The 26003-nt window shown below is 30.3% G+C and overlaps 1 protein-coding gene across 1 annotated transcript; it reads right to left on the bottom strand.

Moving 5' to 3' along the window:
• Positions 1-2486: 2486 nt before the first annotated feature.
• LOC111687438 (NADH-ubiquinone oxidoreductase 49 kDa subunit) lies at positions 2487-23111 on the bottom strand. Its single transcript, XM_046949448.1, has 7 exons — positions 23032-23111; positions 22775-22922; positions 13335-13462; positions 13162-13271; positions 12886-13087; positions 3443-3630; positions 2487-3377 (listed from the first exon to the last, which is right to left on the bottom strand). Exons 2-7 carry the CDS (start codon positions 22876-22878, stop codon positions 2688-2690), a joined length of 1422 nt encoding a protein of 473 aa, XP_046805404.1. The 5' UTR covers positions 22879-22922; positions 23032-23111; the 3' UTR covers positions 2487-2687.
• Between the last annotated feature and the right edge of the window lie 2892 nt (positions 23112-26003).

Genomic DNA, 26003 nt, shown 5'->3' on the forward strand with positions numbered 1-26003 from the left:
TTTTCTTCTAAAATTACAGTTTTACCATCTTTCGGTGTTTTTTTGTCGTTACTGATTTTCTTCCATTTCCACTTAAAATATTTAAGTCGACGTCGCCAGCGCATTCAACGTTCAACTCACTCTTGTTAGCAACAACGATTTTTTTGTCTTCTATGATGCGTACGTTATAAAGATGTTGCTTTTCATCATGTGGTGTTGTTGTAACAGCTCGACTGTGGCCGATAGTTCTTTCCTGGGGAAAAAACTTTCGGTTGATACAGCTGTCGCTGGGTTGACAATCTTTGGCAGAGTATGACTCGGGTCGTTCCGGAACGAAGATCCAATTGCAGTCCATAGTCTGTTGGTTTGAATTTGTTTATTAAACTACATAAGTACAAATATGTACAGAGTTGCAAAACATAGGAATATAATATTGTAAAAATAGCAAGTGTGTAAGATTTATAATATGTAGGAGAAATACAGAGTTTTTATTGAGTTCGTTTGTGAAAATTTAGTAAAATGTTCCATTGTTTTGTCGCCCACTGTATATCTTAAAAATAAGTAAATTTTTTGTCACATTTCGAATTTATGTGCTGTCAGACACATTAATGCCCTGGGGAATTTGTAATAACTTTAAAAGTTTTCAAGCAATTTTTGTGTTTTATATCTCTCTGAAATGCTAATTTTGTGCACTTTACCATTTCTGCGTGATGTCAAATTCGATTTTTTTAAATTTTTGTTGGATTGTATAATAAAAAATCAGTATATCTTTATACAGTATATTTCGTATTGACTTTGAAGATTCCGTTTAAAATCTGAATAGCGGTTCCGCAAAATTCGTGGGTCCTGAAAGTTAAATTTTACTTGTCTCTAAAAATAAAAATCGAACTGAAAAAATTTATTAATTTAAAGTTTAATTTGTAACCTTCATTAAGGTGACAAATTGACCTATAATGTAGCAAAAAGAGAGATTGAAATCTAAGGTTACTGCAAAACCTAGAGTTCCAAATTTTGCATGTAGAATTTTGACATCCATATGACCATAAGAGTCAAAAAGGAGGACGTAGCTGCAATGGGCGAAGCAGCTTCCATATAATTAAAATATTATATTAGTATGTCTGAGAAAATATAATTACTAAATTCCTCAAATTTTGTATCATTTAGTAAGTATAGTTGACCTGTAATGTAGCAAAAAGAGGGAACCTATAAAAAGAGCGATAATCTTGCTTTCGGCGGTATGCATACCTCGGAAACTGCAACACCTAGAGTATGTACAACTTTTGACATCCATATGAACATATAGGGTCAAAAACAAGTAGGAAAGTATAGTCGGGCATGGCCGACCATATAATAACCTACACCATGAGTAAATTATTAAAAAAGAAGTATAGGACAAACATAGGCCGACCCTCATTAAATTTTGGAAAAGGATATATTTTTAAATAACAGTTAGTTTTATTAAGTTTCATTGCGATACAAATGGTCAGTTTTAGACGTATAAGACATTTTTTTAAGGTGAGTCTTCCTTAAGGTCTTCCATTTTTTAGAGATAATAGTATATTTGACGTAATTATGGCATAAAAAGAACAAATCTGTAGGTACGCTTGTATGGGTTCTAGGTGAAATAATGGAACGATTCAATCATTCTCAATAGGCTTCGTCCATGTGCCAAAAAACATGCTTGGTCCAAATTACATAAAATTATCTTGAAAATTGCGGCTTGTACCCTGCACACAAGGTTTACATGGCATGTCTTAATCGACTCATCGGAGGGTATAGGACCAATATTTTTGTGTTACAAACATCAGCACAAACGTATAATGACGACCTAGCTACAATGGGCAAAGCACCTTCCATATAATGCAAATATTATATTAGTATATCTAAGAAAATATCAATGCTAGTTTGCTAAAATTTTTTCGGAGCCACCTTAGTCTCAACATGAGGAAGAGCAACAGGGAGCTTGCCACCTCCCCACTGAATTAAATGCTAAAATTCTTATATCTAGGAAACTATTAATGTTAAAAAAATTGTACGATGAACTTCGAAACCCATGTGAACATTTGCGTATTATTTATCGTATATCTTAGAAAATAAAAGAAACATTTAAATAAGGTTTATTATTTATATTTTATCAAATTGCAAAGATCTTCCACATCCCAGAAAATTAAATGATGCACTTTCAAAAGAATTACATATATCACTATTTCAAAATTATCACTGAATGAGTTTCTGTATCATCAAGTGTTGTTTATTAACTTCCAAAGAAGCGAAAATAATATATAAATATATTAAAAAAAAGTACATTCATATGCTGTAATCATCATTTCCTTAGGTCTTTTCCAGTACTTCCATGGAGTAAATACTACTTTTTCGCTTCATTGAAAATTCTTTTTTTGGTATCAGTTCATTAAAAAAAAAAAAAACATGGTAAAGATCAGTAGGATGGTTAAGATTCTACACTATGTCCATCGGGTTTAACTATTATTAATAGTACTTACACTACATACAAGCATATTTTATTTCATTTATTTTAAATTATTTTATAACTTCATATATTACCAATAATTAATTTAAGTGTAAATAAAATCACACTATGTGGGTTTGACGAATATGTACAAAATTTTTTAAAACAAACAAAAATTGGAATAAACATTCGGTAACCCATCCTTTTTAATGAAGTACAAATTATATTAAAAAATAATTATTTAACGATCAATTTCGCCAAACACAACATCAAGTGTACCAATTATAGCAACAATATCGGCCAACATGTGTTGTCTACCAACATGATTTAAAGCTGCTAAATGAGCGAAGCCAGGAGCCTTGATTTTGCAACGGTATGGGCGACTAGAACCATCTGAAACTAAATAAACGCCGAATTCACCTTTAGGGGCCTCAATTGCTGTATATGTTGCACCAGGTGGAACTTGATAGCCCTGGGTAAAAAGTTTAAAGTGATGAATAAGAGCTTCCATGGAAGTCTTCATTTCGGAACGGGAAGGAGGAGTAACCTTAGCGTCATCGGTCTTAATTTCGCCAGCCGGCATTTGATTTAAACACTGATCAATGATACGCAAGGATTGACGCATTTCTTCGACACGGCACAAATAACGGTCATAACAATCACCTTTAGTACCGATAGGTACATCAAATTCAACTAAATCGTAGGCATCATAGGGTTGTTGTTTCCGCAAATCCCATTTAATACCAGAACCTCTCAACATAACTCCACTAAAACCATAATTTAAAGCTTCTTCTGCTGAAACGACACCAATATCCACAGTACGTTGCACCCAAATACGATTTGTGGTAAGAACATCTTCAACTTCATCTAAACGTTCAGCGAATTTAGAGGCAAACTCATAAATGTCGTCCATTAAACCCAGAGGCATGTCCTTAAAAAAATAAAATAATATACGTTTAAGAATATATATTTATTTATAAATTTCTGACAGCATACCAAAGAAACTCCACCGGGACGAATATAAGCCGCATGCATACGTGCTCCAGAAACTCTTTCGTAGAATTCCATCATTTTTTCACGTTCTTCAAAGAGCCAGAAAAATGGAGTCAATGCACCAACATCAAGAGCATGTGTGCCAACAGCCATGATGTGATTAAGGATACGTGTAATTTCGGCAAACAGTGCTATTTTTTTAAAACAAAGAAATTAATATTTAAATAAATTTAATATAATATAAAGAATTTATAGGTTTTTGTAAATTTTTTTTTCCTATTCTCTATAAAATATGCATAAAAGTTATGTTCCATTGTATATTAAATTCTAATACACATTACTAAGCAGAAAAGGATATTAATTCCTAAACTCTTTGCTCTATAAAAAAAAAAACATATGTAAATGTATGAATATTATAAATAAATCATTCTCAAGAAAAAAAATAATATTAAAATCTTTTTATAATATTATATTGTCATTTTACAAAACAATTAAATCACTTGTTCAATTCACAATGAAGTTGTATATTGTATCTACTAAAGTGTAGTAACAGTGATTGTGAACAGATTTTTGTAGCAAGTCATAAGTTTATGTTCACAATAAAAAAACAATCAAAACATACAATGTCAAAAGTAAAAAACAAATAATATTAAACTAATTAAACGAGCAAAATAAACCAAATTAATTTCTTTTTATTTAAAATTCTATTATTTTCGTTATTCCACATTTTAAACTAATGAATAAACAGTTTTTAATAAAATTTTATTTTGGTAAACAGCTGTTTGTTTGTAATTTGTGTGTTACCACTTTATCGTTTTTTAAGCCAAAATCGATTGAATATTTTATTTATATCATGAAATAAACAATTGACAACACTGAATTTTCTTACGACATTCGAAAAACATATGAAAAATTGTCGTAAGAGTTGTATAGAACTTTTACATAGAAAATACCAACAACATTGTTATGACAATTGTAGCAACTGCTGACATACAATGCATACAACGCTAGAACATCGATTGTGAATTGAGCAACTGTATATTGATAGACTGGAAATCTACAGTCTTTTTAATAACATCCTTAAAGAAAACAATATTTTTTCAAATTCGGTTGAAAATCCTATAACTTTTATATTAGCGTGTCATTCCAGGGATGTTATTAATTTTTGACAACTATGAAGAACATCTAATCTAATTTTTTAAAGCACATTTGAATGTGTAAAATGAACTACATTCTTTAATGACACGAAATTCGAATATGTTATATGAAATGACTTTTCTACATAATTATTTTATAATAGATTTTCATTTGTAAGATAATATTTGGTTTATAAAAAATATGTAGTCGCATTTTTAGATTTCAAAATTAATTGTTCGAAATAAGTTGAAAAGTTTAAAATTATCCAGAATTCCTTGTCGTTCTAGATCAGCTTTTAACTCTGTGTGGAATAAAGGCCTTATCTATATGTTATCCATTTTTTAACTTTCCAGTAGAAATAATTAAAATGGAACTAAGCTTTCTTAATGAAAAGTAAATCATGAAGTTTGTTGGTTGCCCTCAAAGTTTATGTATGTTTATCGCCAATATTTATACTGCTGTTATTCCGTCGTTTTCTAATTGTCCAAATATCTAGGTGCTATTTTACTTACATTAAAAATATAGTTTATAAAATAAACAAAGTCATACATTTAATAAATAAAGAATACTTGAGAACAAAAATTATATATTTAAATATGTTTTTAAACCAATAATGTTTTATTGCTCTTTTATTGGTAAAACTCAGCAAGCTGCCACATGTAAAAGCTGCAAGTGGCACAAAATACTTTTAATAACGTTTTTGAAATTATTCACGCGACGACTATACACTGTTAATATTAAATTATTTGACAGAAAATGTTTAATAAAATTGCAAGCACTCAGAATTCTAACATATAAATAATCTCTTTCAAAATTTTACCTCTTTACCTAGTTTTAATTTTTTATTCATAAATTTTTTATCGCCATCTTGCAATCAATATATTCTCTTCATTATTTATATCTTTTTTTTTTTTTTGCTCTCCACTCTTCCTATCTAATTATAAGAATACATACACTGAGTGTCAAAAATGAGTATACACCCTGACGTACTTTGTTTTATTATTATAATGCTGAACATAAAAGCGATTTGTAGCTAAAGTTTGTAATAGAAAAATCATCATAATAATTAATAATGTAAAAGTAAAACAATTGTAATTTAATTGAAAAAATTAAAATTTTAGGGCCAATCTTTAGGTGAAGGATTAGGGATTAAATTGAAATTAATCCACGAAAGCTTTTTTCGAAAATTAAGTTATAGGAATTTCATAATATATTTTTTGTTTTAATTTTAAGTTTTTATTAATGTTTACATTACATTTACATTTGTGTTCTTCTTTTTTTACAAAACATGCATCGTTTTGATGACATCAAAACGGAATAACATCACAAGGGAATCTAAAGGGAATAACATCAAAATCAATTTATTTTTAGATTAACTAATCTGATTATTAATTGGCATTTTATTGCCAACTCAAAAGCCCAAATGTGAGTGTACATGCGGATTGGTAGATATTTTAATTCTGCTCCAAATTATTATACCCTTCACCTTCGTGAGAAGGGTAGGGTATAGGTTAAAATAAAGAAAAGTATGTAGAAATCATAAACAATCCCAAAAATTAACTCACAGAACCAATCAATATGTCATACAGCAACTATATCGCATATATCTCTGTTATTTACCAACCGATTTTGCTGATTTTAAATAGCGATCTTCTCGAAAGTATGTCTAACAGAATTATTGAAGATTCGGATCTCGTCGATATCTGGGATCCTTTAAAAACTGATTTTAACAGACAGACATACAGACGGACATGGCTTAATCGACTCCGCTATTTATTAGGATCCGGAATATATATACTTTATAGGGTCGGAAAATTATATTATAGAAATTACAAACGGAATGACAAACTTATATAAAAAGATGTACACGTGTGTGCAGATGTATTAGGTTTTATTCAGCTGTGTATTTTGTTTTTTATGTTTGGATGACAATTGCTTCATTGAGTTGAGTATTTTGTTTTCTTTTTGTGAATTCTGTTCGTATATTTAGATGTAGGTTGGTTTTATAGCTTTGTTTATTTTTTGTGTTTTTCGTTATGTATGGATGTTTGTTGGTTTAATTGTCTTGTGTATTTTGTTTTTTTGATTCGTTTAGTTTTGTTGTTCGTTTTGTTTTGCTTTTGGTGTAATAATAATTTAGTCGGGAAAAATTTAAAATTTATAAAACTATTATGTTTTAAATCATTGGCGGGCAATGTGTTATTCTCACTTATACACACACAATACAAATATTCTCAGCAACAAAACAAACTATACACAAAACAAAAACAATTTAATTTAGTTGCTCTCTTTATGAAATGATACACAGAGAATATTTTCAAAAGCCATTACAAATTAATGTATGAATACTTTTTATAGAAAGATCAATTAGACATACATATGTATAATTATTTACTTTTATTTGTTCAAGCAATTAATCGCTTAAATTGTAACGATTAAACGATCGACTGTTAATCATTTGAGTACCTATTAGATACATTTAATACATACACAAACTATATACACATATCAATACCTACATATGTACATACATCAACACATTTTTACATCATAATGTGCATCAATACATACTTTCATCAACAGATACATACAACAATACATACATTCCTTCGGTTATTCATTTATAATACTAATAATATGAATAACACAAATATGTACAAACATAAAATTTTTTTCAGTGCAAAGCACACATATTTTCATTTATGTTCTCTTTTATATTTTGCACTACATATGCGTTTTAAACATTCTCATTCTGGCCACCGCGGTTTTAAATACACTATGGTGAAAGGTATATAAGATTCGGCACAGCCGAATAAAGCACGGAAGGGGTGGTCGACTTGTTAGGGAAAGACAATCCGGATGTCACGGTCAACGAGGATAAAAAAGAGTTGGACAGTACATAGGAGGATGGTGACGTAACCCTTACTGACCTATATGTCAGAATTGTTGAGCAGAGGAACAGGTACTTAGACGTGGAGGGTCTTCTGGAAGTCAAGTCAATCCTCTGGTGAAACTACTGTCACACAGAAACTGGGAAATTTATCTTTGTCTGACGATGAGCTTGCTGACAGAATGTTAAGATAACATCCCCTGCTAAAGAGAAGACCGTCGTTCGGCAATTAGCCGTGGAGGAGAAGCTAAGTGCCACAAGATATTAATTAATTAATTAATTAATTAATTAATTAATTAATTATACACAAGATATTAGTTATACAGGCCGAACGAAGGAGAAGAAGGATTTGAGGACTCTCGGCTTTCTGTCTAAGATGGCAAAGGCTGATTCTTCAAAGTTCTCGTCAAGAAGGCATCGACAAAGCGTCGTTAATTTCGAGAGAATATACGGCCCCGTTGTTGACGATTTGATGGATGCTGCAATCAACCCGACTAACACTCAAAAGATTGATGGGTCGATGGCAACACCAACCTGCAGTCTGCCAAAGGGCAAAGAGGGTGGTATCCAGGAAACCAACGCGCTCATGTCTTCGGAGAGAGCTGCGGAGGTCAAAGGTCTACCACCCAAAAACCCTAGCAAGGTGGACACGACATCAGCTAAGGTAAAGAGGACCAGTAAACTTCTGGCCCGCTCTCCTACTGATCTCCGCAAGAACGTAAGGGAAAGGGCTCCGGTAGTGACAGACCATCTAAACCAGTGGTGTCAAAGTCATCTGGCACAATGCTGAGGTATGGTCTATCCCCGGCTGGCGCTCCTAAAGGTTCCCGTAAGGAGACAATTAAGAGAGCCAGATCTGGTTATGATCAACCCTCTTCAACCAGTAAGAAGGTGAAGAAGTCAACCAGCCTGGATGTATGACTCCAAGTTGCAGTCATTGATCGGAATGATCCAGATGGAAGGATCAGTTCCGATTTCTGGCAACCAAAGAAGTTGGTTGCAGATAAACCTGCATCACTGTGAAGCAGCTTCAGCCGATTTAGTAACCTTCCTCATCGATTCACAGACGGACAATAAGGTCATTAGTTTAAGAGTCAAAGGTTACACCTTATTTGTCCCGTCTACATAGGACAAGGTAAGGACTTGTATACTGGCAAAGAATGAATTAGGTTTTCTTATTTTTCATTCTTTTAGGAGTGGCGACATAACCGTAATAAACAGAGAAGCCAAAGGTAGGCGTACGCTCACACTGGCTTCGGTGTATATGACGTACGAGGCAACTGACCCACCCGGCTCTGAGGTGTGTGAGCTGACGGCATATGCGAGAAGAAGAAGTGCGATCCTTGTGATTTGGTGTGATGCTAATGCTCATCATTGCCAATTGGGCAGCAAGGATATCAACAAAAGAGGTGAGTTAATATTTGACTTTATAACTGATAATAATCTCAACATCTGTAACAAGAGCGATTCTCCGACGTTCAGGAACAAGGATAGAGATGCAATTATTGTCTTAACTTTAATTAACCGTTTAGAAGATATCGTTAGGGATTGGAAGGTTGCAACGGATTGTTCATTTTCGGAACATAGTCGCATTTCCTTCACACTGGATTTTGCCTTGGCTAGGAGTCCACCTTTTAGGGATCATAGAAAAACAAATTGATGATAGGGTGGAGTCTGTGTTGACAGATTTTGAGATTTGTTGCCAACTGATTTACAGGAGGTTGTGAACGAGTTCACAGACCTATTTAAGAGAAGCTATGAGCTATCTTGTCCGGTTACTTTCCCGGGCAAAAAAAGAGCAACCTAAGTGGTGGACCAAGGAACATAGACTTCAAAGGTCGACTGTTAGGAAATTGTTCAATAGGACCAAGCTTACACGTCGAGCAATTGACTGGAACAACTATAAAATGTGTTTCAATAAGTAAAAAGCTGATCTGAAAAGGGCTAAAAGGATTTCATGGTCCCAGTACTGTGAATCCATAGACAATGTCAACGAGTTATCAAGATTCCGACGGATATTATCTAAGGACCCAGGGGTCATAGGGTATATCCAACGGAGTGATATCTAATGGACTGAGTCTAGCTCTGAGACCCTAGCTCTGCCAATGGAAACACATTTTCCTGGTTGTCTTGCAACTGAAGATGAGGTTGACGACCAACGGTGCTTCGAGTCTGTGGCGCCAAGTAACTCCTACAGTTGCATATAGGAGATAGTAACTAGGAAAAGTTAGTATGGGCGGTTAATTCATTCGACCCCCATTCATCTGGGCCGGATGGCATATTTCCAGCTCTACTAAAGAACTTGCCTCAGGACGCTATATCTCTTCTGCTGGAGATTGTTAAGAGATGCTTTGGTATTTCCCAAAGACGTGGAGGGAGGTTAGGGTTATTTTCATACCCAAGACCGGTAAGGCAAGCCACTCAAAGTCAAAGGATTTTAGACCTATCAGCCTGCCTTCTTTTCTTTTGAAGACACTCGAAAGACTGATAGATCTACATCTAAGGAACAATTCTGTTGAGAGTGCACTGCATGAGGTGGTAAGTTGTGTTGAGCACGGCTTGAAGAAAGGGTAATATACTCTGGCTGCGTTTTTGGACATTGAGGGAGCCTTCAATAATAGAAGGATTGAGGCTATTAGAGATTTGCTTATAGGGCTCGGAGTTCAGGACTTCCTGGTGAGTTGGATAGTCTGCATGCTTAGCGGTAGAATTATTTACTCGACCCTAGGGGATCAATGCAATAGGAGAAGGGTTACTAGGGTGGTGTTTTATAGCGGTTAACGGTATCCTAAGGCTATTAACGGTATCCTAAGCGGTTAACGGTATCCTAAGGTTATTTGAATCTAAGGGAAGATAGTTGCCTATGCGGCAACGACGTGGTGATACTGGTCAAAGGAAAATTTCATTCCACGATCAGTGACATCATGGAGACTGCACTAGGTGAACTCGCGCTATGGGCGAAAGATAAGGGACTGGATGTTAATCCTTGTAAAACGGAACTGGTAATATTTACCAGAACATACGGTACACTCGCACCTAGTTGGAGATTGTAGAAATGCCCTTAGGGACATTGTGAGACTGTTTGTCATTAGATTGTGTTGGGTTCCTGGGCTCTGTAATGTGCATGGTAATGAGGTTGCGGACGAACTAGTTAAATTAGGTTCGAACCTTGATATAGATGACAGGGAAAGGATGGTTAAACCACCCAATTGTTACTACTTATAATAGGTTGATATTCGAAAGAATATGCTATATCATTAAATATCAAAGGCCCTGTGTCCAAAACTTGATATGGGTGTTACCAAAGTACTTGCAGAACTGGACAGACGCAGTCTAAAGGGATTCTAACTGGACACTGCTCAGTTAGTACCTTTGCAAGTAAGTGGGACAGTAGTGTACCGGACTATTGCAGGTTATGTGAAGATAAGGAGGAAGTAGAGACAATCGAGCATATTATTTGCCAATGTCCTAGGATACAGAACATTATGCTGAAATGGCTGCGGGACTTAACCCACTAGGTTATGTCAAGGGAATTCGTAAGTTCATTAACTGGGCTTTATAGGGGGAAGTAGAAATTTGTTACCGATTATGGACAATAGGGTAGGCTTATTCTACGAAAGGGAAAGCTTTTGAGTTTAACTGAAAGGCATTATTGGAATGAAAGAATATTCTTAGTTAGACAGGAAAATAACTATAATTTCTAAATAAAAAGAATTGTTGAAATAATACCAAACCACCAATTACTTGTAATTGTAATTAACGTTTTGCCAATTTATAAGTGAACAATAATCAATTACAATTATTTGTAATTGCACTAAAATAATTAACGTGTAATTTATTTTTATTTTTTTTTAACAAATTAGTTTTTATGTTAAAAATTAAATTTTTATTACGAATAAATAATTTAAAAGAATTATACAACTAAATATCAAAAAAGACATGCATGGTTGAATGTACAAGATCACCGTATAAATGTTGATGATTTTTTTAAGTTCTCAAAGAACAGACGTCTGAAAAATCATCATGTAAATTGCGCCTTTGTCAGTAAGTGGTACATTAATATACAGGACTATTGCAGGTGAATGTATATATACTGATAGAACATGTATTTGCTATGTTGTAAAATACAAATCCTGGGATTGAGATAACAGGGAAACTGGGTAAATTGTAGGATGTGCCATTTCTTCGACTGAATTTTAAAAGAAGATTCAGATACACTTATTTCTTTAGGAAACTGATTCTTATGACTTCAAGGTTTGTAGCCCTTTAAAAACAACCTGTTTCTATTTAATTCCTCTCTTCTTTTGACTTATATTTTTTATGTTCTGTTTCGCTTTTTCTTTAGGTAGTTCTGCGAAAGGAATCGTAATAGACCTCATGTTCTCCGAGTGGTGTTGAACATTTTATAGAACAGAACGCATCTAAACCTAACTAAGAATACTAACCTCCCTATTCCCCTGATTTGGTTTTATAATAAAACATCAATAATGTTCAATTTAGAACTTTATTTGAAACCCTATTTCTATTCCCTTTATACTACGTTAGGATTTATCTAACTACTTCTTTTTTCATCCTTGAAAAAGTGTAGAGATAATGGTCTCCGAGTGGATATACACCGTTTTTACGGTGTATATCCACTCTAAATACCTAACCTAATGGAGAATCTACCGAAGGATGCAAAGGTAGTTCCCTCTAAGTGGGTTTATAAAGTAAAGATGAATCCAGATGGAAGTATTGACAAGTTTAAAGCAAGATTGGTCATAAAAGGATTTAGACATTTAGTCCTGTTGCAATAATGGCTACAATTAGAGCAGTCTTAAGTATAGCAGCAAGCCAAAATATGTATCCTTCTCAATTCGATGTTTCAATAGCATTCTTATATGAAGAACTAGATGAAATAATTTTTATGAAACAACCAGAAGGCTTTCGAGGATGGAAGCGAAAAGTTTGCAGATTAAAACGGAGTCTATACGAACTTAAGCAAGCTCCTTGATGTTGGAACCGAAGATTCGGAAATTATCTTTTGAAACTAGGCTTTAAGTCCTGCGAATCAGATCTATGCTTGTATATGCGAGAAGAGAATATCAACAAAATTATACTCACACTCTATGTTGACAATGGACTAGTAGCCGCTTCTAATGTGAATGATTTCAATAAGTTTTTAAATGAATTGAAGAAAGAGTTTGAGATTGCTTCGAAAAATGCAATATACTTCTTAATCAGTGAAGAATCTTTAAGGTAAAGTTAAATTTAATAAATAAACTTTTTATTGAAAAACCTACATTAGTTTGGTATTTTTATTTCTTTTTTTGCACACACACAAACAAATAATTTTATTAAGCATTTATGAATAATTTTGAGTTTCTAGTTTTATATAGATCTTATTAGTATTTTATTTAATGAACTAATGAGAACTTACTGCGGATATATTTAGCACGTAAAGGAACTTCAATATTTAAGAGCTTTTCTACCGCCAAAGAATAACATTGCTCATTGCACATCATAGATACGTAATCCAAACGATCAAAGTAAGGCAACGCTTGGGTGTATGTCTTATACTCGATAAGTTTTTCTGTACCACGATGTAACAATCCAATATGGGGATCACAGCGCATTACAGTCTTTAAAAAGCGGAAAGTAAAGTAATTTTTAAACATTAACAGTTATACGATAAGTGTATAATTCATATTCTTACCTCACCGTCCAATTCCATAACTAGACGTAAGACACCGTGAGCGGCTGGATGCTGAGGACCAAAATTAAGGGTCAAATTACGCACAGTCTTCTCCACAGGTGTAACTTGATCTGTTATAATAAAATTTACATTTATAGAAGAATGTAGCGTATAATAATAAATTAATTACATACGATTCCATGGTGGCAGTTTCCACTGTGAGGTAACATCATCAGGATACATAACTGGGGCCGAGAATTGCTTCATAAATTCGGGATCTGGGTACCATTTGGCCGCACCGCGAGTGTTCGGTTTATTAGTGCTTTAATTAAAAATTATATTTAAAATAAAATTAATAACTAAAATTACAAAATCGATAATATTTTTTAAGTTTATGTTTTTTTAGAAAATTTAGCATTAAAAAAAAATTTTGAATATAATTGCAAAACTTGTAAACCAAGACTGCGAAATACCGAAATGAAATGTTTCTATTTCGCATTAAATTATATTACTAAAGATAAATTAAGTTTTAAGTTCTATAAAAATAATAAACTGATTGAAACACAATTTTTTATTAATGGTAAATTTTTGTTTCGAACTTTGATTATATAGATTAACCGAGATATAAAAATCGAATAACCTGGTTTACCGAAAATCAATGTTTTCACTAAACTGGTTCACAAAAAAGCGAAATATGTAATATTTGACAATATCAACAATGATTGTTTACAATTACATTATTTACACTGTACCCAGTGTAAATAATATTTATTTACGAAATTAGCAAAATCGGTTCATAAATAATGGAGACATGAGCAAAAATCTGAGACAACCTCCGAAAATTTCGTCGGCTTACGGCCATTGTTTTTGAATAAATAAATAAATAAATAAATAAATAAATAAATAAATAAATAAAATAAATAAATAAATAAAATAAATAAATAAAAAAAATAAAAAAATTGTAGTTTTACATAGATGCGTGAGAACAACAACAACGTTTACATTGTCCTTGTTTGTATGTACGACAACGTTTAGTATTTGTGTTTGATGTTTTGAATTTATTTCTTTGTCACAGCGTTGGGAAAGTGTTTACTTATATAATGCGATTTTCTTAGAAAAATTAAAGAAAAAAATCTTAAATTAACCGATCAACCATTTTCAAAAAGCTTTATTGAATTGTTTTCAAAATTGCAACCTGTAGTTTAATAACGTTACGAACATCACCACAAACACAATATACCCTCCCCACTAAAGTGGAGAAGGTTATATTTATAAGGCCTCATATGACCCTAGCCCCTATAAAAAAACCCCTTCAAAATTAGATTTGAATGTCCACAATTTTATTCAACAATAAGTGGCTTAAGTGTATCTAATGCAAGGTATAATTCAACATCAATGCTTTATTATAAAAACTGAATCACATTTTATTTTTAAAGGTGTAACAGGTGGTCGGCCTCGTCCGACTATAATTTCTTTCTTTTTTTTAAGGGGAAAAAACAGAAGCTTATTGCTACATGTTTTAATAAATATCCCACTATGTGACAACAAAGCTCTTAAACTATGATGCTTTTTAAATGGCCAAAAATTTTCCAAAAAGTAACAGCATCAGGAACTATGCTGTAACTTTTATTTATTTATTTATTTATTTATTTATTTATTTATTTATTTATTTATTTAAAAAAATGTCGCAAGACCACAAGGGCCAAAATTATATAGTTATATTATTATTATAAAATTATACATACTTTTATATAATTATAAAGTTTTATAAAATTTTAGATAGAAAAATGGAAAATTTTATGCATTATTTTAAACTTGGTTAGAATGTTATGCCAATAGTGTACATTTTGGTTAGAATTATTGTAAAGTAGAAATTTGTATCTGCTTATGGCCTATAGGCTAGGTTATTGAATATTGTTAAAAAAAATAAATAAATAAATAAATAAATAAATAAATAAATAAATAAATAAATAAATAGATTCTAACGAGTAAACCGTTAACTGGACTTAAATATTGTTTGCCACCAAATGTTGTCAGCGACAAGCACTACGTGCACTTTATCTTTAAAATAAAAGCCTTTTATCCTTCTACGAGGTAATCGTAGATCTCGTTTTTTATTAAAAAACCAAAAATTTTTAATAAAAAACGAGATCTACGTTTTATAAAACTATAAAAACTTTATATTGTTTTATTTTCATTCTAAATCTTATCCATTTTGTTTACCCTTCGGTACGTCAATTTAGCTATTGTCAAGTTTGTTGATTGACATTTAAACTAATTATAAAATATTTTGTCGTAAATTAGTTCTGATGTTAAAATTCCTTACATTTTATTAATTTTTTGAATACTAAAAATGTCTGTTTCGCCGCTAAAAAAATTTATTAGAGCATCGGATGCTCTTGTTATTTTCGGCGCGATATTCAATGATTTAGGTGAAAAAATTCATTGTATTTCTTCTTAGGGATACAGGGGTAGAAAATAATTCGATTGTGGGAGGAACGGTAAAACAACTTATACTCCTTGTCAGAAGTTTTTCGAAATTTCTCCGTCAGTAAAACTAATAATGTAGACGTGACAGCGTCTAAATATCAAATCTTATTATTAATGCTTAGGCTCCATGTATCAGAAAATGTACAAATTTCAATCTTCTTTGAAGAATAGTTGTTCTTCGGAACCCATCAAAAACAATTGATGTCATTTTTTCATCTTAATCACATCTAAAAATGCGATTATATATTTTTCGCTTTTATAAACCAAATATTTCCTTACAAATGAAAACCCAGTTAAATGTGAGGAAAGAGATGTAGAAAATTCACTACAAATAACATATTCGAAGTACATCAAACTTTGTTGAAATAACCAATGAAATTAACATAAGCATGTCATTGAACGAATTCGGTTTATTTTTGACATCCAAATATAGGATTTTTGGTGTTCTTTCGAGGATACATAATGTCAGCAATTGTAAAGTTAAAAATATGATGCGGTTTTACGACCCACTAACATGCCACACAATTCTCAACTGTCGACTACGTTTAATAATATTACGTCAAATCGTCAAGTATTTCCTACTAGTCATATTCAGGCCGTACTCTTAGGGACAGCGTCAATTAATATATTACATAATAACAAAAAGGAGAAGGAGACTTAAACACTATTGTTCAAAATAATAGACTTTTTGAAACGTCTTCAAAATAATATTTGTATTTCATAAAACAATATTACTTTTTTATTCATATTACAGAAATTCAGAATCAAGGTGCCCATCATCGGTGTCTAAAACGCATAGAATACTTCTCACTGCTGTTTTTGCTGCGGAGTTTTATTTCGAATGTTGAAAACCCGGTTTTCTGCTGTCGAATAATTCGGTTTATTGAAAAATGCATTTTTTTTAATATGCGGTTGGTAGTTTTTAGAAATAAATATAAACTATTTTTTATTTTTATTTATTTTTTTATAAACAAATTATTAATTTTATATACTTTTAATTAATTCATAAATGTTTATAAAATTTATAGCCGGACACCGATTTTCTGAAGGAACACTATAGGAATTTAGGTTTATATTGATGCTCATAAAATTTAGTTTTCGACCAAGTTCATTTTTAATTTCTTGATTCCAATGACCTAGCCAATATAGGTCATAATCGGTTATACTTAAATTTCTTCTTATAAAAAGTTTACATACAAAAATAATTCTTAAAATAAATAATTATAGGCTAAATCAAAGTAAATTAATAAAGTAGCGACACGAGTTGTTGTACAACAAACGTCTACAAAAACCACAGGCAATTTGTTTTTGTTCGAAATACTAACTTGTCAAAATTTAATTACAAAAATGAACCAATAATTAATGGAAAATATGGTATTATTGTTGTACTTTCCAAAAATATGTTGTTATTTATATTAAAAGTCTCAGAGTTTTCTTTATTTTTTAAAAATTAGAACATTTTTAAAAATATTATACACTTAAAATACACTTTTTCACATTAAATACAACAAAATACTCAGAAATTTGTACAAAAGCAAGCGTTAAAATAAAAACAAATATGGCAACATAAACATTTTTGACAAGTAAGTCCACAAATAGCAAGTTTAAAAAAATAGTCAGCTGTTCAAATGAGTCTAATTTATACATTTACTATGGGCTAAATAATAGTATAGTAATAAATTATTTAAATAGAAACATATGAAAGATTTTTGATATACTACAATAAAAAATAAAAAGCCAGAACTTAAAGTAAAGTAACATACTCCTTACAACACAACAATTATTTTTAGATCGGATATTTATATTTCGATTTAAAAAATAAACCACTTTCATTTAATGACATGCTTATGTGAATTTCATTGGATTTTCACTAAAATGTGATGTACTTCGGTGTTGTTTTTTTTTCTCACTTTTAACTCGGTTTTCTTTTGTAGAGAAATATTTAGTCTATAAAAGCGAAAAATATGTAACAATGTATATAATTAAAATGTCGTTTGTAAAGTATGACATCAAGTACTTTTTGCTAGGTAGTGTCATACTTTATAAATCAATTAGAATAGATTTTACAGGACTTTGTAAAAAATGCTAATTTAGATTTTTTTGGTTTTGAAGAATACTAAACAACACATAATTATAAAAATTAACGTAAAAAATAAAATTACATAAAATTTATTTTTGAGCTAAAGTGTTACACTAAAACCTGCGTCGGTTTCACAGTCCGAAAACCTTTAACTATACTAAAATGAGGCTTACAACAAATCATGAAGCACCAAAATAGGGCTTTTGAGACCATAATTATGTTAAGTGTTTTAGTATCAAAATTTGTATCAATTTTTTTGTACCAAAATTTGCACAACTTAGTTTTGTGCAAGTCTGCATGTTACTGGACTGTTTCGTCCGATCCACAACATTCATTATAATATTTTTTATGAAAATCGGATCAGTACTTTTTTGAATGCCTGAACGTAAATTTGGTTTAATAATTGTTTTACAAAAAGTTGGTGTAAAAAGGGGCATAGCGTCCAATCCAGATCCTGAGGTCAGACCTATTGGTATACCAAATTGCATGTAAATTGGTTCAGTAGTTTTCTGTAAGTCTCGATTGAAAATTTTGTATGACAATTATATAGAAAAAAGTGAGAATAAGACGAATTGTGACGTAAAATCATGATTTTATATAGCATATTGATCCACTTTAGAATAGAACTATTAGTGTTTTAAATTTCATGTAAATTGAATCAGTAGTTTGTCCGTGAAATCGTAACAAACAGACATTCTCTTTCATATAATTATAGGATAATATATAGGTAAGGAAAATTTTATAAAAAGTGGGAGTAGAAAGAGGCGTGACATCGGATCACTATCTTATATATAGCCTATAGTTCTTTCCATGCTTATAACTATGAATTCCAGAGAATGATAAATTTCTAATAATAAACCATTTTTGTGAAATGCATATATTTAATACTTTTATTTATGGTTTTTAAACGATTTATTGACAATGATATAATTCCCTGTAAGAGCACGCAGAGAAAAAAGCCATGTTTTATGATTGTAGTCTTAACATATTATCGTTAAAATATCATATAATGATTAATTACCGTCATAATATTTTATTATGATATTTTTGTATTTATCATAATATTGCTATACATGATCATATTCACCCCTATTCTGCATTTCGATTACATTTACGCATTCAATTTCACAACTATCGAAAAAAGTATTCCAACAAAAACTGAATCGTAAGAAAAAGAAGCAATTCAATTTTGTTTCAATGATTTACGAATGTGTGTTCTGCCGATTTATATGAAATTTTGGCTTAAATTTAAAAAAAAATGTGAGTATAATTTCATAAAAATACTAGTATTTTTAGCCTGTTATGAACGTTAGTCATTTTCTAAAGCGAACCTTTTGCCATTTACAAATATAAACCGATTTTGTCCATTTTGAATACCAATCAAACTGCAACAATAGTTTAGTTCTATCGTTCTTTTAAGAGACTGACCGTCTGACTGACTGACAGACATGTCTAATTCGTTTGAGAATAAGGACCTAGAAAATTTCAATGTTACAAATGAGATCAAAAATTTAATTGAAATTAAATATTTTGCTATTCTTAACTTTTTATTCACTCTCTGGTTAACAGTTTTTAATTCAGCCGAAAAAACGCGTTCTGTACCTATATATACCGGGAATTTATTGTACAGCCTGTATGTATGATAACTTCTGTAAACATATTTCCAGCATTTTTAAAAGTTTTTGATGATGTAAAAAAATAATAAACATTTTATAAAAAGTTCGGCGTTCGGTGTTTGGTCAAAATTTCGCCGAACATTGGCCGAACCTCACTTTTTACCGAACACCGAACCCGTACTCGAACGTTCGGTCGGACACTACTTATTATATTAGTTTAACTGAGTGTTATTGGACAATTAAACTTAAGTTATAAGTAAGAAAACACAATTAACAAAAACAATAAAACAATGATTTCGGAAAACAAAAACTTAATGTTTTAAGTAAGTTGTGGTTCGGCTCCTGTCACTAGCAAATTAAGCAACTGATGCAGTAGTACAACACATGAAATGATAATATTTTAGATATAAGTCCTTTTCTTTTTTGAAAAATAATTTAACTTAAATCGAATACTCCTATTATTTTGAATATGTATATAAATTTAAAAATATATATTTTAATTAATTTCTTAAATATTTAAATTGATGATTATAGAAATTAGAAAACAAATTAAAGAAATAAATTATAAAAACATTTAAATAAATTATAAAAAATATTTAAACAAATTTTAAATATTTGCTCTCATTATTTTGAACGCAACTGTTCAATTTTATATTAAACCTTTGAACTATTAGTATGTATTTTACTAAAAGGTAATGTATGTATTTTACTAAAAGGTAATGTTCGGAGTTCGGTAAAAAGTGAGGTTCGGCCAGTATTCGGTGAAATTTTGACCGAACGCCGAACTTTTTATAAAATGTTTATTTATAATTATTTTTACATCATCAAAAAGTTTTAAAAATGCTGAAAATTTATTTACAGAAGTTATCGTACATCCTGGCTGTACAATAAATTTCCAATATTCATTGGTACAAAGCACCTTTTTCGTCTGATTTAATTAATTAATTTATTTATTTAATTTGAAAAACAGTTAACTAGAAAGTGATTAAAAAGCTAAGAAAAGTAAAACATTAAATTTGAATAATCTAGTTTCGACTATAATCTTTGATCCCATTTGTAACATTGAAATGTTCTACGTCCTTATTCTCAAACGATCTAGATATGTCTGTCAGTCAGTCACTCTGTCAGCCTCTTAAAAGAACGATAGGACCTAAACTATTGTTATTAGATTGATTAGTATTCAAAATGGATAAAATCGGTTTACATTTTGACATGGCCTCCATATAAGGTTCGCTTTTGAAAATGACTTACTAATGACAGGCTTAAAAATACTAGTATTTTTATGAACCAAAATTTCATATAAATCGGAAAATTAAAATTTGCGAATTATGTTAGGTATTGAAAGTATATTATCTTTATATTACACATATTTTTTAGACACTGTAATTTTACTCATTCGATAAAATTTATTTTGATTTCGATACATATTTAAAACGAAATTTTGATCACCTTGTAAAATAATATGATCATGTATAACAATATTTTGATATATAGAAAAATATCATGATGAAATATTTTGACGGTATTTAATCATAACATGATTTTTTAGAATTGTTACAATAACGATAATATGTTTAGACTACAATCATAATTTTAACCACAATCATGTTTTTTCTGTGCGCGCTCTTATAGAGAATTATATCTTTGTCAATGAACCGTTTAGAAACCAAAAATAAAGGTATTAAAATATATGCATTTCACAAAAATAGTTTGTTATTAGAAATCTATCACTCTCTGGGTTTTTCATTTAAGAAAAAAGTTCGTGTTCACCGAACTTTGAAAACCGAACAAAGTTCGGGTTCGGCCGAACTTTCAAATTTCCCGAAGTTCGGGTTCGGCACCGAACAAAATTTTGAGTTCGGTCGGACTCTTCTAAAAGGTAAAGGTTTAGCTTGTATCGACTTTATGTCCCAAATGTACATACATACCTTTTTTAAGAGAATTTTGTTTTTTGTTCATAAATAAAATTCGAAAAAACAGGTAAAAAGTAAATATATGTTTTCCAATTAAAAATAGAGATTGTGTAAAATGGGAAAAATTATAAAATATATTAAAACACAAATTATGGTGCATTTGTTGTTGCATTTTATTATTTTTCATCAGAATTTGAATGTCAATAAAGTATTTTGCATATTGAGAACTCCAGTTAATTTCATTGGGTTTTTCAAATTATTTTTTTATTATTTTTGGAATTTATTGTTTATTGTTAAAAGGAAGAGTGTTAAGTATTTTTCAATTGCGATTTACAAAAATCATATCGTCATTGGGTGAAAATGTGATGTTATTTGCCTTAAAATGTTAAATGGATAATAATGAGACAATTTCGATATTAAAAATTAATTTAGTAAATCAATAAAATATAATTATGAAATGTTTAATTAATAACATTAAAAAATATAAAATAGAATGAATTATTAGAAAAAACGCACTGATTGCTCTTTCAAAATCTTTAACTGCCAAAGGCAGGCGACTTGTATCCAAGGAATATTATACAATTCTAAATAGAATTTACACAATACTCCCCAAATAGATGGAGTCTCCGTAATGTAGTTTTTGTTTATCAATACAAAATGACAAAAAACCCGGATTATTTTTGTTATAATCCATTGATTATCTAATATATCGTGTATCCAATTCAAAATTACTTATTATTTTCGAAACTTAATGAAAGAAACAAGTCAAATATTGATAAATTCTGATAGGTATATAGGATAATAAATCGGTTAAGAAATGTCCAAATTAAGTCGTTCCACTACTAAAATATCTAAAAAATGTTATTCTAATATATAGGACTAATAAAAATATTAAATTTTATAAAATAATGAAGCAATATTAAAAAAAAATTAACAAAAAACCTAAAAAAGTAAAATACTTTATTGACCCATAAAATTAACAATACGTTTACATATTATCAAAAATCTCGTGAATTAACATAACGATTTTACTTTTTATGGTAGAAAATTAAAATATAGGATATTCTTTAAAAATTACGACGAACAAATTGCTTTATTTTGCAAAAAATAATTGTTCAGATAAAGTTTTTTCTTTAAATTTATTAAATTTTACATAGGCAAATTACTTAATTGATTCACTGTATGTTATAAAAATATTGTAATGTAGAAATTTTTCTCAACTCCCGCTAAAGCTCGTATAATAATTTTTTTTGATACAAACAATCACTTTTCATACACATCCAATCAAAAGCAAAATTTCTACAAAGTTGGCGAATTAATTCAATGTTAATAAATAAAAAGCATTAGTTCAACAATTTTTATTATTTCATTTACATAATATCCAATAAGAATAGAAAATATACTTTTGCTTTTTTCATACATTGTCTTATTATGTAAGACCTACATCAAATTCAATTGCTGGAAATAAAACGCCGGCCTACTATTTTTAATGCATTTTTTAATTGCTTCCAAACTCACGTATGTAGATAACTTACCTTCCGACCTTAGCACCACAAGCCGCCATGGCCTGAGGCTTCAGTAGATGAAACCCTGCCGTGGCAGACCGCTTAATGAATTCATTTAAAGTGCTAAGAGCCATGATTCCCAATGGCACCAATAACTTTTCTTAAAAATCCTTGTGCACTGTAAAAACACAATTGTTACACATTAATCGCAAGTTATTTTTTTAATTATTTAACAATATTATCTCATTAAAAAACTAAATTTGACGAAACTAAAACATCTAAATTACCAGCACACAGAACTACAAATGGAAACATATGATATACAACTAGTAAAGTTGGCAATATCGTTTTGTTAACACAAAATGTATCAACCGCAATCAACAAAATGTGTTTCATTATTTACATGTGTGTTAATCAACCGCTGTATTAGCACGTGCATAATAGTTATCAACAATAAAGATGAACAAATGACTGCAAAAATTTGAACGTATTCGAAAAGCTGTCCGCAATTTAATGTTTAACTAAATTTAATTTTTTTATCACAAAAAGATAGAGCAACAACTCGGGATCCTAATTTAACATTGGTCTTCTCGAATATGTAAGTATTGTGAATACATTGGACATAAATAAAAACATATCTTACATAAAGTTATTTCCTCATTGTATACGCATAATTATTGGAAAATTTTCACTTTGTATTGAAAGACTTCTTCGCAAGTGATATCCTCGGATTTCAAAAGAACTATTTATTCACTATGGGAAACCATTTTCCTTTTTTAGAAATCACTATTTTCATTTTGTACTGAAAGACCCTAGAGACTTCTAATTTTTCGCAAGTGACATCCCCGGATTTCGATTTTCACTCTCGAAAATCGGTTTCAAAAACCTCTAATTTTGCTTGATTTTTTTCACTAACAACTTCTTGCCGAAAATCCGCAAATTTTTTACTTTGTATTGAAAGACGTTAAGGTATTTTCAGACTACAATACTGAGTATTAAAACATTTCAAAATTAAAATATATTAATTTTGTCGGTATGTCAAAAAAATCTTTAAGAAAAATACATAAATATTTTAGACATACATTTTATCAATTCTTAACATTATAAATTCATTGATGTTCCTGGTTTTTTCGTTTATTTTCAATTTATTTTATTTTCCTGTTTATTTTTATCACAAGGAAATTGTTTTAAAGTTTCTTTATTTTAAATACAACTTTGATACATATGAAAAATCAGAAATTTTTGAAAAATTTCAAAAACTTAAAAATACGGTAGGTATGTTATAAGAATCAGAAGTATTTTTTATCATAATCAATCAAATTGTATTTAGACTACGAAATTGTATTATACTACATGATTTTTTGACAAGTATTAATATTCATTATTGTAGCCTGAAAATACCTTTAGAAACATCTCATTTTACGCAAGTGATTTCGATAGAACAAGTAATTTACTATCGAAAATCGTTTTTCGTTTTCTGAAACCGCTAATTTTGCTTGACTTTTTCACTAACAACTTTTTGCCGAAAATTTCAATAGTTTAATCTAGTTTTGCCTGTTTTTTTCCTAACAACTTTTTGCCAAAAATTTCAAAAATGTTTTCTTTGTATTGAAATACACCAGAAACGACTAATTTTTCTCTAGTGACATCCCCAGGTTTCGATAGAACTAGTTATCCACTATCGAAAACCTAACTAACAACCTTTTGCCGAAAAAATCAAAATTTCCACTTTGTTTTAAAGACCCTAAAAACTTCTATTTTTTCGCAAGTGACATCCCTGGATTTCAATAGTACTAGTTATTCACTATCGAAATCCGTTTTCCGTTTTCAGAAACCGTTAATTTTGCTTGATTTTTTTCACTAACAACTTTTTGCCGACAATCTAAAAAGTTTAATAGACCATAGAAACGTAAATTTATGATAACCTACCTAAAAATAGAAACAATTTCGACTAGTTTCCATCAAAAATTGCAAATATTACAAAATTTGACCTTTGACCTTTAAAGTTTATGGGTTAATGGCGTCCAAATTGCATGAAACTCTTCATTTTTATTTAGAAATATGTGGACTAATAAATTTACAGAAGGTTCCATTTAAAATACACAACAATATAATAAAAAGGCCAATTTTGCAAAATATTACATAAAATGTGTTTTTCTCGAAATCCGCTGAATTCAAATTGCAGGTACAGGCAAACTATAAGAGGTATTGACCTAATTTTTTACTGTTTTATTCCCTAATCTGTTGTTCATAAATCCCTATGAGTTCTCCAAAAAGTGTTGAAATTTGTTTAACAAAGTATCAAAAAATCTAAACTTTGAATTTTGAAACGACCGTTAAAAATATCAACATTTTTCGACCATAGCTGAGAACAGGTTTACGTTTTTCTATAAGGACAAAAACTCATATTCAAGTAACTACAGATGTATTTTAAGTAATACAATTGTTTTATTAGAATATTTTCAAAAATATGTTTATTTTTTATCACATTTCAAATTCAAGTGCTCTGAGACACGATAATGGCCTGGGGAATTTTTAATAACTTTTACATTTTTCAACCAATTTTTGTGTTTTTTATCTTTTTGTAACGCTAATTCTGTGTACATTACGTTTCTATGACAATAAAATGCAAAACAAATTGTTTAATGCCAAAACTTTTGTGAAAACTGAAAAAATTCCATATTTTCCCCTTGTAAATGCATCTTCAAACTTCAGAGCCGTTGCGGCACCAGTTAACGTAGTCCTATTGACCTAATTTTTTGCACGACTTATTTTTATAACCCGTAGAACAATTTTAGGGGAGGGACGGGCAAAATTCGAAACTTAGTTTTTTGGCGCACTCTAATGTACATATCTATAATCTATTTTTTCATAACCTTTAAATTCATTTTTGCACCAAATGCTCTTTCCACAGAAGCCTATGTTGATGGAACTGATAAAGCCACATCTAGCAAATGTCCCATTTCAGGATCATATAACTTCTTCGTTTTCCAATATTCCAAAATATTTGTGTCGAAGGGATCTCTTTCTAATTTTTGTTTCGTTGTCTTATCCGCCTTGTAATTAGTAATTTTATTTTTGTCCACGTCCATCAAAGTATATGTATATGAAAAAATATACAAATTTACATAAAAAAGTGAAGATTTTCATTTTAACACTTTCTTAGAATTAATTTTTTGTGACCGTCACAAAATCTACGGCCACATAACCACACATAATTATTTGCTTGTAATTTTTTTTACACACATTTGCTCGAATT

Source organism: Lucilia cuprina, chromosome X (genome assembly GCF_022045245.1).
Source record: "Lucilia cuprina isolate Lc7/37 chromosome X, ASM2204524v1, whole genome shotgun sequence".
Classification (NCBI taxonomy): Eukaryota; Metazoa; Arthropoda; class Insecta; order Diptera; family Calliphoridae; genus Lucilia; species Lucilia cuprina.

What these genes read in the sequence shown, in the direction of transcription:
- LOC111687438 (XM_046949448.1), bottom strand. Translation starts at nt 22,878, where the DNA reads ATGGCTCTTAGCACTTTAAATGAATTCATTAAGCGGTCTGCCACGGCA. An exon ending in GAAACTGCCACCATGGAATC is followed by an intron (nt 13,272 to 13,334) that starts GTATGTAATTAA and finishes TTATTATAACAG; the next exon opens with ATCAAGTTACACCTGTGGAG. An exon ending in TTATGGAATTGGACGGTGAG is followed by an intron (nt 13,088 to 13,161) that starts GTAAGAATATGA and finishes CGCTTTTTAAAG; the next exon opens with ACTGTAATGCGCTGTGATCC.